The 18,153-nt window shown below is 39.4% G+C and overlaps 1 protein-coding gene across 1 annotated transcript; it reads left to right on the top strand.

Annotated features, from left to right (window-relative positions):
- Positions 1 to 6,549: 6,549 nt before the first annotated feature.
- Positions 6,550 to 13,805, top strand: LOC121934286 (keratin, type I cytoskeletal 12-like). Its single transcript, XM_042474634.1, has 8 exons — positions 6,550 to 7,107; positions 8,366 to 8,448; positions 9,014 to 9,170; positions 9,936 to 10,097; positions 10,199 to 10,324; positions 11,233 to 11,450; positions 12,480 to 12,532; positions 13,708 to 13,805. Exons 1-8 carry the CDS (start codon positions 6,550 to 6,552, stop codon positions 13,803 to 13,805), a joined length of 1,455 nt encoding a protein of 484 aa, XP_042330568.1.
- The last annotated feature ends 4,348 nt before the right edge of the window (positions 13,806 to 18,153 follow it).

Here is an 18,153-nt window from a genome sequence, read left to right as displayed (position 1 = left end):
CTGCAAAGGAGGAGGCTGGGCGAACGCACACCCTCAAGCCTTCTCCATATCCCAGTCATGTCTTCGCGACAAAGGTGGGCTGTGAAGGACACTTGGGGGCATGAGTTTGCATATCCTCCTACTCCACAGCCTCGCCATCTCCACAGAGAATGGCAAGTGGAGAAGAAGGCTTGGGGGTGAGCTTTGGGATGCAGGCCACAGGAAATGGGTTGGTAGTTGGCCCATATGTTGTGCAGGCCTGGTATAGTCTACGGCTTCTGATCATTGGCCACTGAGCTCTGGAAAAAGGACAACTGCTGGTACAGCAATCCAGATTTGAGCTACTGTATAGGGTGGGACATCTCCACTACAGAAAAAAAATGCCATGGCTCCATTCTACAGAATCCTAGGATTTGTAGCTTTGTGAGGCACCAGCACTCTTTGGTAGAAAAAGCCAAAGACCTCATAAAGCTACAGATCCCATGATTCCATAGGATGGAGCTACAGCACGTAAATGGAGTCAAACTGCATCATTTCTACAGTGTTGGTGCACCCTAAGGAGAGCCAGCATAGTTTAGTGGACTGCATGTTAGACTATGACTCTGGAGATCCCTCCTCACCCATGAAACCCACTGGGTGACCTTAGGCAAGCCATACTCTCTCAGCCCCGCGATCAGTCCGCCTTTGGGTTACAGTAAGCTGGAAATGACTTGAACACACATGACACCAATAACAACAACAGATGCATACTAGGACGACAGTGGAGGATTGGGAAGGCTTTCTTCAGCAATAAGTGAGAAAACCCTGTGCTGATCTCCAGACATAATTTGAAGTCATTTAAACTTTAAATGCCCTACTGTTTCTATACCTTTAAATTATAAAGTATTTAAAGAACGACATTTTTAAACTGGTCATGCAAGAAGGATGTATGGAAATGGGTGGTGTCAGTTATGTTTTAGAAATCTGGTTCACAGCCACACCCCCATCATATTATGTGGTTTACTCCTGAGTGGATGTACGTAGAACCAAGATGTGCTCTGCATGCCTGAAAACCACTGTACTGAAAACCACTGTACTCAAGCCTACCTCTATGTAATCATGTGCTTGATGGGGGAAATGTCCATCTGAGTTACTAACACGTGTGTGTGTGTATACACTGACACGTAGAATCATGTGCAGTCTCCAGATTCCAAGCACACCTCTAACACTGTCTTCAGTGTTGAAAAGCTTACAAAGCCCTTACCTACACCAAATGCCAAATGTAGTAATTATTGTCCATTCACCCTTAAACGTAATTTAACAATGTAACAAAGTCAGCTTTCATGATTTCATTTCAATGTCTCTCCTCTAAGGACCCTTTCATACTGTTGTAGCACTATGATTCCACTTTAATTGCCATGATTTCATCCTATGGACACTTGGGATTTATAGTTTAGGGAGATGCATTTGGAATTCTCAATCAGAAAGTTCTAGTGCTTCACCAAACTACAACACTCCAGGATTCCAGAGGATGTAGCCATGTAAAAAGAAGTGGAATCATGCCACTATAACTGTGCAATGTGAAATCCAAGTCTAGATGAAGAAGAGATCCAGCAGAATTCATACTTTCACAGATGTTTCTTAGTATTTCAAAAAGAAAAAGAAAATATCGTAAAAATGGAGGAAAAGATAGGAAAAGAGTAACAACACCAACAATTGTCTAGGGAGAAAGGATGCACTTCATCAGTTGTTGTTGGGTACCTGACTTATGCCAACCCTAAGACAAAATTATCACAGAGTTTTCTTGGTAAGATTTGTTTGAGAGTGTGTCTTTGCTTCTCTCTAAGGCTGATAGAGTGTGACTTGCCTGAGATCACCTAGTGGGTTTTCATGGACAAGCAGTGATCCAAACCCTGATCTCCAGAGTCATGGTCCAGCACTCAAACCACTATACCATGCTGGCCCCTAGGCTTCAGACAATAAGAATGTTTAGATGGTAAACAAAGTGGCCTATGGTGGGCCCTGTTTTAGGAGATTATTGCATACAATTATCACCAATGGAATAGATACACGTTTAACCCATCAATGATGGATCTTACCACATTCCACATAGACAGCCCGTAGATAGCCCATACATAACCCAGGTTTATCCCGCGGCTTTTCAAGAACGGGAAAATCCCATCTTTTAAAAGCTACAAGATAAGCCCAGGCTGCCTATGGGTTGCCTAAGGGGAATGTGGTAAGATCTGTCATTGATGGGTCATATGCATGTCTATCCTGTAGAGAATAGTCATGTGTGATAATCTCCTTACATTCATGAGGATAGTTATGACACCAGAGGAACTAGATATTCTTGGCTGCATCTGCATTGCAGAAATAATGCAGTTTGACACCACTTGTTAACTGTCCTGTTTCAATGCTATGGAGTTCTGGGATTTGTAGTTTTGTGAGATATTTCATCGTCTCTGCCAGAGAGCTCTGGTGTCACAAGAAACTATACATCCCAGGATTCCATAGGATGGAGCTGTGTCAGTTAAAATGGCATCAAACTGCATTATTTCTGCAGTGTAGATGCAGTGATTGTGAACTGCCTTTTTTTTTCTCAATAGTGCCTTGAATCCTTGACATTGGCACTATTTTAATCATTTTTGCCACATGGACTTTGATGGATTTCGATTGCTGGTGCATTCCCTTGGAGAAAGTGTCTCTGGTGCTCTATCCTATTTATTCCACTCTATTCTTATATCCCCAACCCAATTTTAGGATATTACAATAATAATTGTAAGCCGCTCTGATAGCCATTAGGACTGAAGGGTGAGGTATAAATACAATAAATAAATAAATAAATAAATAAAATAGTTCTTTGCTTATCAATTAACACACATTCACTTTGGCCAACACTACCATATTCACGGGATTTGTATATTTCTTTTCTTCTCATAAACTATACACAAATATACAAAGTCAACTTTTTGGGGTGAAGAAGATCTCTGTACAGTTCTTTGATACATTTGATTTAACAAAGAAGCCAAAGAAAACACACTTCCATTACACAGTCATGAGTCACTATTCAATTCTGGAGGGGGAAAGAAAGAATGGGGAAGCGAGAGAGTCTTTTCAGGTTGTTCAGTTTGTACCATTCAGAGAAAATCTCTGTTCACCCCACACCCATCACCTGCAGGGCTTGGATCCATTATAAAGTGACAAACCTAAGAAGACATCTCAGAGAAGATCAACAACATACACTCTTGAAAACTGTTTGCTGAAACTTTACGTGTAATACAGGCTGAGTCTCCCTTTTCTGGAATCCCAAAATCTGAAATACTCCAAAACCCAAAAATGTTTTCATGGGTGGTTGAGGTAGTGACACCTTTTCTTTCTTATGGTTCAATACACACCAAATTTGTTTCGTGCACAAAATTATTTTTAAAAATATTGTATAAAATTACCTTCAGGCTAGGTGTATAAAGGGATTGGGGAGAAGAGCTGTGTCTATGAATAATTCTAGGTGCACCAAGGACTGTTACATCAACCAAGGGAACACTTGCATAAGGAGGTCTTGGAGAGTTCCTTGAAGACTGCTAAAATGTAGCTGCTTGTATAACTGGTTAGTTACGCATGCATAAAGCTCCAACAGGATGCTGAGCCACAATGGTCTCCAGCTCTCTTGTACTTAAGCTAAAATGTAAAATCTAATATTTATTATCAGCCCTTGGTATCTGTTGGGATTTGCTTCCAGGACCCACCATGTATATGAAAATCCATAGATGATCAAGTCCCATTATATACAATGGCCTAGTAAAATAGTGTCCCTTATATAAAACAGCAAAATCAAGGTTTGCTGTGTGTGTGTGTGTGTGTGTGTGTGTGTGTGTGTGTGTGTGTGAAGCTGTGGATGGATATAGAGAGTCATCTGCATTTGCTCCATTTAAAAAGCATAATATACCCTTTACCCAATATTCATCATATCTCAAATTAACTTTATAAAAGTGATAGATTATTTCAGGATGAAGTATTTTGCCAGGATTCCTCTGCATGGGTTATTGACTATTTTATTGTTTGAGGAAACAACTTCTGAACCTAACTTCTTGAGCAGCTTGGCGCTTCCTTCTTTAATGACCAGTTATCCCTTATTATATATATTTTACCAGCCTGATTTACTGTAATTTTTTACTCTCAATTTTCTTGTGTTTCTTGAAATCCAGTCTTGATATTACTGTCCTGGTAGGTGAGTCTGGCTTTGGGTGGAAAGATGGGTTATAAATAATTATTATGATAGCAAGTGTCCATTTGTTTGTTGCAAGACTTGAAAGACCTCATTTTATTCTTCCTGTATGGTCACTTTCATGAATTTTTTATATGCATTTCCCCTAATGTACACATTTCCGAATCAATTTTTTCTAGTGTGTGCATTTTTGTACATATTTTCTCCATTGACTAGATCACATCTGTACTTATTTTCAGTTAGATGCATTTTTAGCCACTCAGATTTTATGCATATTTTATTTCTCTGAAAGGGACTGCACTTTTCACAAATGTGTGAATTTCCATGGTAAGCTGCACTTTATCTCACAATGAATATCAAGAGGTACAACCTGGATTTTTTCATCAGGGACTTTGATATCAAAGAAATACTTTGCTATCGCTGTCTACTGTTAAAATAATAATCATCACACTGTTTATAATCTGTTTATATTGGCCCTGACAACCACCCTGTGAAGTAGGGGAAACAAAGCTTTAAAGATAGCCATCTCAAGGCCAGATTAGACATGGCATTCAATATACATAGTTTGTTTTCCATAAATAACAGCTGTGTAGTGGGAGTAAGGATCATAACTATAACATCTGGGGCAGGCGGTGTTACCTGCTTCTTCCTCTCACTCCTCTCAATATCTCCTTCCTATTATAATTCTCACCTTGGAAGCAGTGGCTTAGGGGCTTATCACATGGAGCCTTACTGTAGGTAAAACGTTCTGGAACTGTTGCAGAAGCACGAAAGTGTGATTTTCTGTTGTGCTTCTCAACCTTCATTGAGGCATTTTCATCCGTTGTCAAAGCATTCGCGGAGAAGCCATTTTTGAATAACAGGATATCTCCGCAAATGTTTTGTTGACAGGAGAGAAGCAGGTTGTCTCAATGACATTTACGAAGTGTGATGGATGATCACACCTTTGCACTTCTGCAATAGTTCAGGAACGTTTTACCCACGGTAAGTGCCTCTGTGTGATAAGGTCCCTAGTGGTTAAGACGCCGGTTCTGATGATCAGATCAGAAGGCTGGTAGTTCGAGGCCTGGGTGCTACATGATGGGGTGAGCTCCTGTCACTAGTCCCAGCTTCTGCCAACCTAAAAGTTCAAAAGCATGCAAATGCAAGTAGATAGATAGGTACCACTTCTCAGTAGGAAAGTAACAGCATTCAGTAACATCTTGCTGGCCACATGACCACCAGATTAGTCCTTGGATAATGCTGGTTCTTGGGCTTAGAAATGGAGATGAGCACTACCCCCCTAGACATTCATGTGAAAGGACTGCCTTTACCTTTTTTTAATGCTGCTTTTAACCCCGGATGAAAGCTTCTATTTGTTCCAATAGCAGTTTCACTGCACCTCCCCAAATGGCCTAGTGAAAAGTGAGCAAGTTAAGCGATTGCAGAATAGCGACTGAGTGTTAGAGTTGGGGGAAGGATGTCAATGAGATTAATGCAATGGTTGTCATTGTTGTTGTTGTGTGACTTCAGGTCATTTCTGACTTATAGCAAACTTTACAGCAAACCTACCACAGGGTTTTCTGGGCAGAATTTGTTCAGAGGATGGTTGCCTTTGGCTTCCTCTGAGGCTGAGAGAGTGTGACTTGCCCAGAACACATAGTTGGTTTCCATAGCCTAGAAGGGATTCAAACCTTGGTTTCCCAGTATCCTAGTCCACCTCTCAGACCACTATGCCACACTGGGTCTCTGAATGCAATGGAGTATCCTGGAAAAAGGCATTGCTGATGTGATCTCTAAATAGGGCCACTTCACACTGCAACATTTTGTTCTCTAGTCTAGAAAGACAGACAGAAAGACAGCTAGATCAAAATACAATGTAAACAAAGTTTGGAAGCAAGAAAAATAAAAAAATGTATATTTATACTTTTCATAATCTAAAACCATTAAGAAATCTATGAAGTAAAGAAATATACAGAAACTTTTTTTCAGTTGTAGAGAAGAAATGAAGATTAACGATTTCATAAACTGGAAAGAGGGTGCGTTATTACAATAAAAAAATATTTCCACACCAGTTGCACAGAATGGATTATTTCAAAGCTTATCTCCACTCCACCCAGTACACCCCTGTTAGCAGAACAAATACCTGGAAGGCAATGCATTTCCACACCAATAGACAATTTCAGGGAGTTTTTGAACACATCATCCCATTTGGTCAGGAAGTAATTAAAGGGGCAAAATGATGAAAGTATGTTGCCTAAGGAGGCGTGGACTTCAATAATCAAATGCTTCCTTTGTTTCATATATAAAGGCCACACTTATGGTAAGGCTATTCTCTTTCAGCCTCTGATCACAGAACATTCAGAACACCATTCTTTTGAGACAACATGTCGCTTTCTATCCGAGCATCGACAGGACCCCGTCAATTCTCTTCCCGGAGTGGATATGGTGGAGGTTCTGTTAGGCTGTCTAGTTCTAGTAGCACAGGAAGTTTTGCAGGAGGATTTGGTGGTGGGTCTCTGCTCAACTTTGGTAGTGGCGGATATGGCGGAGGATTGGGTGGTGGATACGGTGGAGGTCTGGGTGGTGGATACGGTGGAGGTCTGAGTGGTGGATACGGTGGAGGTCTGAGTGGTGGATATGGTGGAGGGTTAGGTGGGGGGTTTGGTGGAGGTGCTGGTTTAGGAGGGGGCTATGGAGGTGGTGGTGGTGGTGGTGGTGGAGAAAGTACCCTTTTATCTGGCACTGAAAAGGAGACCATGCAGAACCTGAATGATCGCTTGGCTGCCTATCTGGACAAAGTGCATTCCCTAGAGGAAGCCAACACTGAGCTTGAAAGCAAGATCCGTGACTGGTATGAGAAAAATGGCCCAAGCGCTGCTGGCTTAGGGACTGGCCGAGATTACAGTAAATACTATCCTGTTATTGAAGATCTCAGGAACAAGGTATGTAACTGTGAGATTGCTCTATATCTTTGCTAACTAAATCTCCTCTTGACGGTGCCCAGATAAAATAGTATGGCTTTGATACTAAAGTTGAATGAGTTTGATAATTAAGAATATTGTCAAATACAGTGAGTTGAAATAATCTGCCACAATATATGCTTTAATACAATTGTATAGAGAATAGGGAAATTGTAGCTTGGTTATTTATTTATTTATTTATTTAAGGAAGCAGTGAGTAATTGTAGCTATTTTTTTCATGCTATGAGAAAGTCTTTTAAAAGTGCACCATTTGTGAGGATTTACTGCAGTTCAGAAGTTATTCTGTGCAAACTTTGCATTTGGGTTGTTTTTTAAAAAACACAGAAAGCATTATCTGTATAGGAAACAGTCTTCTGTGTTCAAAACTTATTACTGCTATGCAGAAATATTATTTTCTTTGCAAAATGCTGCTTCCTGTGCAGAAAATACTGTTTTTTGTACAAAAATATCCCATGAGCAAATTTTGTGCATAATAAATCTCAAACTGTGAAGCTTTTCATCAGTCCAGATTTCCACCCATCAAAGGTTCCCACAGCCAAGGAACATGTTTTTCAACCTTTAAAAAAAGGTTGAATATTCTTTGCATACCTAGGAGGAAAGATCCCACCAAGAATGCACCACAGTTTAGTCAAAAGAAATCAGATCTGGCTGGTCTCACACAAATTCATATGCAGTGAACTTGCATTTAGGCAGTCTGAACCTGAGTAATTCGTCCTAGTAAAATGGAAATAAAAGTGAACCAATCTGACTTGGTCATTTTGGACTCCTACAAAAAGGCAGGAATGAAGACAAAGGTTACAAGTGAAAATGTCCCCAGATAAGTTGTAATCTTGTGAACGCTCACTCTGGAGCAAATCCAAACAATATTTGATTAGCTTTTGAGTAAACATACAAAGGATCAGGCAGCAAGTTTTGTTTGCCTCAATATAAAGGACATTTTCTTTTTCAGTTTCAAAACCTTCAAAACAATTTGAACATTTAATAATAAAATCTAGCTTGCATACACTAGTACGACTTTGGTTAATTCAGTGTAATGCCTTTCCACCAGTGCAATATAAGAATCAAGTAAAAATTAAGATCTGGAGTTTAGCTTAGAATCTAGTGTATTTGACAGTACACTGTAATAGATACAGGGAATTTACATTGACAACATTAGTACTAGTGGACTTTTTATCAGGACTGGGCTGTATTCTGTAGAAATATCCTCTTCATTTTTCAGATTATCAATGCAACTATTGAAAATGCCCGGATAGTTCTTCAAATTGATAATGCAAGACTGGCAGCTGATGATTTCAGACTGAAGTGAGTAGAATTGTTAGTTGGGTGACAGATTACTCTCAGACACATTTAAAATGTCATAGACATTGAAACATGACAGGCCGCAAAGAAGAAAGGGGAAATGGCTAGAAACAGAACTTGGAGCACAAATCAAAATTCCAGATCAGTTGTATTTCAAACATTTGAAGAAGAGGAAGCAGTTAGGCAGAAGGAGATATTCACAAAAGCAGCCAATAATATAGAAAGAGAGGGAAGAATGTGTGTAGCTTATAACACAAGAATAAATGAGCATTTTTTAAAATGTTGAAGTACTTTTGAATTTTGCAGTAGTAGTTATCAGCAATAGCAGTGTTTCTTAAGATCAGATATATAATATACACTTAATATGGAATAAATGAGAACAAACAAAATGGGATGTACGCCTGAATAAACATACATAGCACCATGCTGTATGTTTTATTTAACAACGGCCCCTTCCACCATGTGTCCTTTTGTTGGTGATTATTTCTTCATCAGAAAAGCTGCTTTCATTAGACAGGGATATCAGCCTGGTTAGAGGTTGTACATTGGTTCTTCTTTTCTTCTTTAGGTATGAGAATGAAGTGGCTCTTCGCCAAAGTGTTGAGGCCGACATCAATGGCCTACGCAGAGTCCTGGATGAGCTGACCCTGACCAGAGCTGACTTGGAGATGCAGATTGAAAATCTGAATGAGGAACTGGCCTACCTCAAGAAGAACCATGAGGAAGTAAGCAAAGTTTTATCTCACTTATTTTACTTCTACTCACTGGTCCCCTTCTCTCCATGTGTACAGCAGAACTTGTTCAAAAAGGAGGTTGCAATGGTAAACATTAAGGCCCAGCAGTAAATCTGTGATCGTCCTTTGAGCTTGCTTTAGACTAGGGATGTAAATCCTCACTTATTTCATTCTCTAATGCAAGAGCAAATAATATCGATTTTTCTTCCTCCGCTGCGGTGAGATTGTGAGAGGTTTTGCATATTTTCCAATAACAGTTCACATTTCCAGATTTTGTTTTCCTTTGCTCAAAAACATAGAGGCAGTTTGTGCAGAAAGCAATGGCTTTTGTGTGAAAGAGGGGGAACTTTTTTCAGAAAAAGAAATCCTTAATTATAAAAAATTTACAGTAACAGTTAAAAATAAAAGTTAAGGGGGTTACTTTTTTGGACAGGGCATCTGGATACATAGCAACACCTTTTCTTGTGACAATAAAAAAATCTGAGAATAGTCTTCATATGCCTTCTTGACATCCAAATTTCCTTCAATGAGGGAGGCATGATGGATATATGTGTATTTCTAATCATCCACTGGCTTTTTAACAGAGCTGTGGTGCCACAACAAACTTCAAATCCTAGAATTCCATAGCACTGAGTCAGGAGTGTTAAAGTGGTGTCAAACCAGATTATTTCTCCATTACAAATGCATTTCTGTGATATAATGCCATATTATTTTGATTTGAGTGTATTGACAATGGCTTGCTTCTCATTTGTTCAGGAACTTCTTGGATTCCAAAGTAATGCCACTGGACAAGTCAGTGTGGAAATGGATGCCGCACCAGGAGTTGATTTGACCAAGCTCCTGAATGACATGAGAGCCCAATATGAGGCCATTGCTGAACAACATCGGAAAGAGGCTGAAGCCTGGTTCAATGAGAAGGTGAATCTCCCAACTCTTTTAAAATCATCATGAAAGTGCTGAACTCTGGAATAAATGTCATTTTCCCCCCACCTAACTCTTTCCAACATTTGTCATTTCAGAGTGGGGAACTGAAGAGAGAAATCTCTACAAACACTGAACAACTTCAGTCAGGAAAGAGTGAAATCAACGACCTGAGACGTACTTTGCAAAGCCTGGAAATTGAGCTGCAGTCTCAACTTGCTTTGGTATGTTGACTGAATATGGGGATGCAATTCTTCACAGATTTTATTCTTGAAGGGGACAATTTCTTGCCATAAGAAATTCTTTGAAAACTGTATAGCTTTTGTAGAATATTTGCAGTTCAGGATTTATTCTGCACAAATTTGGCATGTGGCATTTTTGCACACAAAACGGTGCATAGAAAATAATAATTCTGCTGAGACATACTATTTTCTGTGGATAAAATTAGTCTATAGAAAACGCTGTAGTTCAGGCTTTATTCCACACAAAATTCGGAAATTATTTTGTGTGTGTGTGTATACAGAAAATAATAATCAGGGCTCTAGTTCCAACTCTCAAACTACTCTTAGGCTGCAGCTACACTGCAGAATTAATGAAGTTTGACACCACTTTAACTGCCATTTAGACTTCTCTGTCAGAGAGTTCTGGCACCACAACAAACTACAAATCCCAGAATTCCATAGGATAGAGCCATGGCAGTTAAAGTGGTGTCAAACTGCATAATTTCTGGAGTGCAGATTAGACTCTAGTCATAAACAGGGTGACCAGAACTGGGTAGTGCCTATTTAATAATTTATTTAAAAGCAGCATTCAGTTCATTTTTAAAAGCTTACAGGCCCATTGCAAAGCAATGGAGACCTGACAAATACTAAACTGTTCACTTAGGGAAATGATTCTGCCACTTCCCAGGCATCAGGGCTAAAAATGAGCATCACTTGTAAGAAGCTTTGCCACATAGGATTTCACAGAAGGAGCATTTAATGAGAGAAAAAGCACCCTTCCCTGCCACACATACACTAGCAGCTTCTCATATCTTGGTCACCCCCTCTGGGAATTGCTTGGGTGTTTTTGTTTTGTTTTTTGCTTCTAGTTTGTATATTTAGTAACAAATCTCTTTTTTAAAAAAATAAAGAAAAAGTCTCTGGAAGACACTCTCGCTGAAACAGAAGCCGGCTACTGTGCCCAACTTGCCCAAATGCAGGTTCAGATCGGAAATTTGGAATCCCAGCTCTACCAGGTCCGAGCAGACATGGAACGACAAAATGCAGAATACCAGAACCTTCTGGATATCAAGGCGCGTCTGGAGATGGAGATTGAGACTTATCGTCGCCTGCTAGATGGAGAGATTGGGTAAGAGAGTTGGCAACACGTGAGCTTGTGATGGTTGGGCCTTGTTTATTGGGATATCTCTTCTCAGTGAATCTGAAACAATTGCACAGAAAGGTATTTTGATGGGGTGGGGATGTGTTGTATTTTTATCATTTTTAAAAATCATTTTATACTTTTAAAATTAATGTTGCTTGCTCAGTTTAAGCAAATGAGGGTAACAAATAGATAGAGCTCATTTCATTACTTTTCTTTTCTTTTCTTTTAAGAAGAAGAAGAAGAAAAATAGGGTAGGACATTTTCAACATATAAGATAAGCTAATAGAAAATATATGAGTGATGGGTATAGTGGACAATAAGGAAGTCTTTGAACTCTTCTCCTTAAACCAGAAGAGACAAGGGATGAAGTCTAGGTATGGATGGATGAGGGTATGAAGGAAGATAAAAACAAGTGATGAAGGTGTGAGTAAGTATGGAAAGTATATATTAATGAGAGACCGGTTTGAGTAAGAAGAGTTGGAAGTAATAGACACAGGTTAAGATGAAGTTTAAATAGGAGATCAGTACTACTAAACAAGATGACTGAATATTGTTTCGGTTGTATCTTTTCTTACTAAGCAGGCTTCAGGTATCAAAGCTAAGAATGATAAGTTTTGTTTGTATGTTTATAATTTGATGAATGGAATGGAATGTTTTATGTATTGTATATTATATATATTGTGTGTGTGTGTGTGTTTAAATTTCAATAAATATGATTTATAAAAAATGATGCTGTTTGAATATGATAGTTTGCTTAATTGTATTTTAACTGTTTTAACTGGCATGCTTTTAGCTTGATCTTCATTTTTTTAACCTTGTTAAGCAGCTTGTAACAAGGTTAAAAAAATGAAGATCGAGCTAAAAACATGCTAATTTTAAAAAGTTAAATCACAATTAAGCATGCCAGTAGGAAAATGGGATATCAAACAAACAAACAAACAAATTCTCTCTTTGCACGACCACCTCTGCTACAAACAAGTAATGTGGCCTGACATCTCTATAATCTCTTTGTAGCTCATTTGAAAGTGCTTCTGTGACTAGTGCCAAGTCTGTGGATTCCAGTCGTGGTAAGCAAACTTTAAAATTAAAATTTAACAAATGAGACCTGCAACAATAGTCAGTATTTGAGTCAGATGGTTATTCTGTTCCGTTTATCTCCCCACCCCTCAAGTTTTGGTGCCATGACAGGAACTCCATTAAAGACAGGAACTCCATTATAGGAACTCCACTAGAGATGGAAATACTCTCTCATGGTGTTAGGCTAAGCTAAACTAAACTGGAACATGAGGACTCTGGTGTGAAGAAACAGCCAGGAAGAAGCGGCCTCTCGCCACTCCAGCCATGATCAGACTGGGATTGAGACAACCACACGGCCTGCTCCCAAAGTGGGCCACTACTGGTCCCAAGCCACATGCCACAGGAGCCGGATTAAAACAGCTTCTTTTTTATCTGGTCCTTTGGACTGAAGGGTAGTGCCAGAGCAGCTTCCGGCCACTTTGGGGGGGCATGTGTCATCTAACCACCAAATCCCTAAAGCGGCCAGAAGCTGCTTCTTTTGGTCAATGTGTTTTGGTCAATGTGTTTCAGGCCTAAATTGGTTTTACTCTTGGTGTAGTGAAAGAGCAAAAAGGTGGAGTGGTCCCTAAGAATATCAGTCTCAAGGAGGTTAGGATAGGTGGATAAGACATGAGATTTTAGTTCACCAAAACACTCATTAATCCTACCACTACTGCTTTCTCTGAGAAACATTTAACTCCTTAAACACTGAGTGTTGTTGCATTTCCAGCAGCAGCCCCCAAATATGTTACATTCCCTTGCTTTGCACAAACCCTTCCTGTGTATGGACCCTATCACATGGGGTTAAAATCCCACCTTACATTTCCCAAATTCAGTCCTAATTTGGGATGAAGCCAGGTGTTATTGCAAAGAAATTGCCACCAAATTGCCACCCGGGTCCATCCCAGGTGCAGCCTGGGTCCTGTAAACCACTTTGGTGGCCATTTTTAGAAGTCAGAAGCTGCCTCTGGGGCTGCATCCAGCATGGACCTGGGCAGCGATTTGGCAGCAATTTCTTTGAGATAACACCTGGCTTACTCCCAAATTAGGACTAAATTGAGGAAAGTAAAGCCAGGGTTATAACTGTATGCGATAGGGTCCTATACATAAACTTAAATCTGATATGCTACTGAACTGTGTTTGTTTAATGTTTAATGACCCTTCATTTTTCATTTTTCATGTTTAGATCCAAACAAAACCAGAAAGATCAAGACAATTGTTGAAGAGGTAGTGGATGGCAAAGTAGTTTCATCCAAAGTAAAAGAAGTGGAGGAGAAAATGTAAGGAAGGATAAAACATCAAATGTTCACTCTGCAAATTCAAGGAATCATTAGATTTACTTCATTTTCTCCTTTTCCCTCTGAAGAAAGAAATGCACAAAAACACAAGATGCTTTTGGAACTTCTCTCTAGTTAAATGATTCAATAAACATTATTTCATCTACATAGTCTGCTGTTTCACAAATCAATTGCATGCTAAACAACTGTACTTGAGGAAAGCTCCCAATATAAAATTATAAATGTCTTGAACATTTGATACATTTTACTGTGCATTGCTTTGGGGGCTGGGGGGAAGCAGTTAATAAATAATTTGTATTGCTAAATAATGCATTTTAAAAACCAATAAAGGGAAGAAAAGGAAGAGAAAAATGGAAAATATTCAGTGACCAACTGTATTTTACCTAAACAGAGACACAAAACAAAGCAACTAAGTAAGCCCTGGTTAGTACCTGGATGGGAGACTGCAAAGGAATATCAGATGCTGCAGGCTATATTTCAGAGGAAGAAACTGGCAAAACCACCTCTACATATTTCTTGCTTAAGAAAACCCTGTGAAATTCAGGGGATCATGATAAATCGATAGATGGCTTGAAGACACATACAAGAAGTAAAAACAAATGTAAAGGGAAATGGTCTTCTGAAACATATTTTTAATTACAGTAGGAAACAAAAAAAAAATGAAAATAGAGTTTAGGAATGAAATCCCACTCCCCCCCCCCCAAAAAAAACCAGTTATTTAAAAGATTTTTTGAGGGAATGAATCTCCTTTCACATGGCTCTAGTGCTGGCTGCTATTTTAAGTTCATTCATTCCCTTTTATGAGCTGAAAGAACACAGCTTAATCCTACATTTACTTAGGATCAAAAGCATCATTGCAAATCTGGTGATAAGAGTTCAAAAGCTCACCTCTTCCTAAACCCATTCCTCTTTCCTAATGCCTGTACTGTGGAATGAACTGTGGACCTATGGAGATGTCCATATTACCAATTTGTAGTTTTTTCCCATACATGTTTCTCATACACTATACAGCCTGATCAATGTATGGCTTTAGAAAACTTTCATCATTGACTCTGTGATATTACACACATTAAAGCTTGGTTGCTATTGGGAAGGTTAAAAATGAATTGGGTAATCTACGGGTGGAGAACCTGTTGCCCATTAGGGGACTTTTCACAACACACAATTATAACAATATGATTCCACTTTAATGGTCATGGTTTTACCCTATAGAACACTGGGATTTGCACCATGCTGGCTCTTGGACCTTTTGTTACCCTTATGATAAAACAAAGGCTATGCAGGTAACATGACTTTTGATAACTGGGTGCTGCTGCATTTTAAGAAATCTATATATATGCTTAAGAGGGCTATAAAGTGGGTTGGCTTCCAATAAGATCTAATGTCACAAACAGGTCATAAGAGCTACTACCACACTGTCAAATTAATACAGTTTTGCACTGCATTAACTGTCATGGCTCCATCCTATGGAATCCTGGGATTTGTAGTTTGTTGTAGCATCAGATCTCTCTGACAGAGAAGGCTATCCCTCACAAAACTACAAATCCCAGAATTTCATCGCATTCAGCCATGGTAGCTAAAGCAGTGTCAAACTGCTTTAATTCAGCAGTGCAGATGTAGCCTTAGAGGGACGTACTGGAGATACAGAGGGAAAAGAAGTTAAGAAAGTGCAAAGGGGTGGGAGTAAAGAAATTGTGAATAGCGTCAATTGTGTCACTGAAGCAGACGGCAGCAAAGGTTCAGATGGAAGGTGAAATCTCTGAGTGGAGGGCCGGGCCTTGGTCGTACCTCAAAGAAGACTTCCAGAGATAACTGGTAGAGGTGTGGATCAGGGTGGTGTAGTAATGTTGCTTGGCTGGATAAATAGCAGAAGCAGGATGGATCATGAACTGAAAGTGAGCCTCAGAGACAGCTAGCATGACTGGAGTTATTGAACTGGGCAAGAGAGTCAGGGCTGGAGATTACTGGGAACAACAGCTTGATGGGGCAAGGTAGAAGGGTAAACAGGTGAAGTGTGGACGGCACTACAGATAATGTCATTACCTCCAACCACTTTATGTCCATCCAACTGAGTTTTTTTTAAAGCTATATTATAATAATAACATTAAGAACAATAATATGCAGCTCTGCAGTCTGAGGGTTGGACAAAGACCAGGATTCAATTCCCAACTCACCCATAAAACCCAGTGGATGACCTTGGGCAAGTCGCATTCTCTTGGCCTCAGAGGATGGCAATGGCAAACCTCCCCAGAACAATTCTTGCCAAGAAAACCCCATGATAGGCTTCGCCTTAGTGTCGCCGTAAGTCCGAAATAACTTGAAGAGTCACACACCAAAACTTCCATTTTTAATCAATAGATCAGTCAGATGGTTAAAACCCTTTGATCTGATTTTAAAAATGCCCCATATTAAGAAGTTATTTGTTTATTTTTTACAAAAATTGCAGAAGACTACATTCTCCCTTCTCACATACACAACCTTTTCCGAGTTGAATAAATAAATAAATGTGCATCATCTTGAAAAGAAGGAAATGTGCTTCAGGTTCAAAAATATTATTTTGACTCATATGCAAATTTAACTGAAAGATCACTCAACTTACAGAGTAATACTATCCTACCAAGACTGAGGATATACCCCCACTAAACTGCCACAGTATCTACTGCATGAAATGTATGCTCCGTGCTCCTGTTTGGGATTTTCCACCCTCCCCTAGAGTTCCCCACTCCCCAGATTTATTTGTACTTATGAAAATCTTTGGGTTTTCTAATTTCCATTGATACTGTTAATATATAGGATGACAGACTGGAAAGGCCTCAAATCCGCTGATATTTAAGTATAAGCTGAATGGTTATCTCTGAGGGATGCTGTTATTTCAAGAATCCTGCATTGAATAAGTTGGACAAAATTACCTTCAAGATATTTTTCGGCACTTAATGTTCTTAGTTTTTCTAGTATGTTCTGGGTCAAACTATGAAGCTCACACTGTCAACATAATAATTCAGTACAGAGATAGCTCATCTCTTTGGCAAAGGGAGTGAGCCTCCTCAGGCAGCAGATGCTGGTCTTAAAAGAAAAACACTGAGGAGCTTATCAGACAAGAGAAATTGGAAGTATAATCCAATGGCAATCCGAACGCAATCATGGGGTATAATGTTATTGCATGATAGACTACAACACACAATTTCAGGCAATGGGAAGTCAGTATGAACGCAATCAAGGGGTTTCACGTTATTGCGTGAGAGGTGATTACATGCAATTTCAGGCAATGGCAAGCTATTTTCGGGCAATGGGAAGTCAGTTCAAATGCAGTTTGAATTCACATAATTCGCTGAACTAGCGAATTCACATGAATCCGTTCTGGCCCCACTTCCTTTTCATTTTAAATTAAGAGAAATTCCTCCCGTGTGATAAACTCCTGAGTGCCAACATATCAGAGAAGAGAACCTGTGTCCTTCCACTAGCCTGTTGTTTTCAATTGCAGGATAAATGTTGTCCTATCATCAGTACAGAAGAAAGATTCAACTGCAAGTCCTTTTGGCTTTTAGCCATGGAGTGGCGGGGGGAGAGACCATCTTGTTGTTCACCTCAGGCAGCAAAATGTGTTGAGTCATTTTGAAAGCATTGCTGTCCAAATACAGTGTGGCTTAATCTTCACAGGGCTCTTCCTTTTGCATTCTATTTCCACTACAGAAGTGACAGAAATTAAAAAGACGCACTTAAGCTATGACAGACGCTGAGTCAGTAGCACAGGCTTCTGTTGAGCACCGCTATGGATAAATGAATAAGGTGAAGAGTTGATCTGAAGTTATGCAAGGGTTTTCCCTGGACTCCAAATGTCACGCCTTGCCCTTGTGAACCCATAATAGATGAAGAAGTGAAATGTTTGAAGGAACAGGCAGAAGCAATACCAATTGCTTTTCCAACTGTGATGACCATGGTTGATGGAGATGACTAATAGGTTAATAGAGCATTCCTTTGTGGTCTTAAAAACATGATTTATCTTTCAGGGTTTGGCAAAGTGTATGTGTTCCAACATATATAGCATTCAGTTGAATTGAAAAGGAGATTTAGCTACTCAACAGTGATGTCAGGCTTTACTTAATTAGCGGGGTGAAAAATGCAACTTAATCTGCACTTTGAAAGCAGAAAAAACAATTAGCAAGTACATTGAGTGCACTATCATAGAGTCATCTGCCACTGTGCAATGACAGCATAATCATGTTCAACCCCATGAAAGAGAATTCAGATGAAAGTTTCTATTTTTCATAGAAGAACTTGGAGTGAATCAGAAATAAGATCTTCAAACTAAGAACAGCATTTTCTCATAGCCTTTC

This window comes from Sceloporus undulatus, chromosome 6 (genome assembly GCF_019175285.1).
Source record: "Sceloporus undulatus isolate JIND9_A2432 ecotype Alabama chromosome 6, SceUnd_v1.1, whole genome shotgun sequence".
NCBI classification, from domain to species: domain Eukaryota; kingdom Metazoa; phylum Chordata; class Lepidosauria; order Squamata; family Phrynosomatidae; genus Sceloporus; species Sceloporus undulatus.
This window is presented reverse-complemented; position numbering and strand designations above follow the sequence as displayed.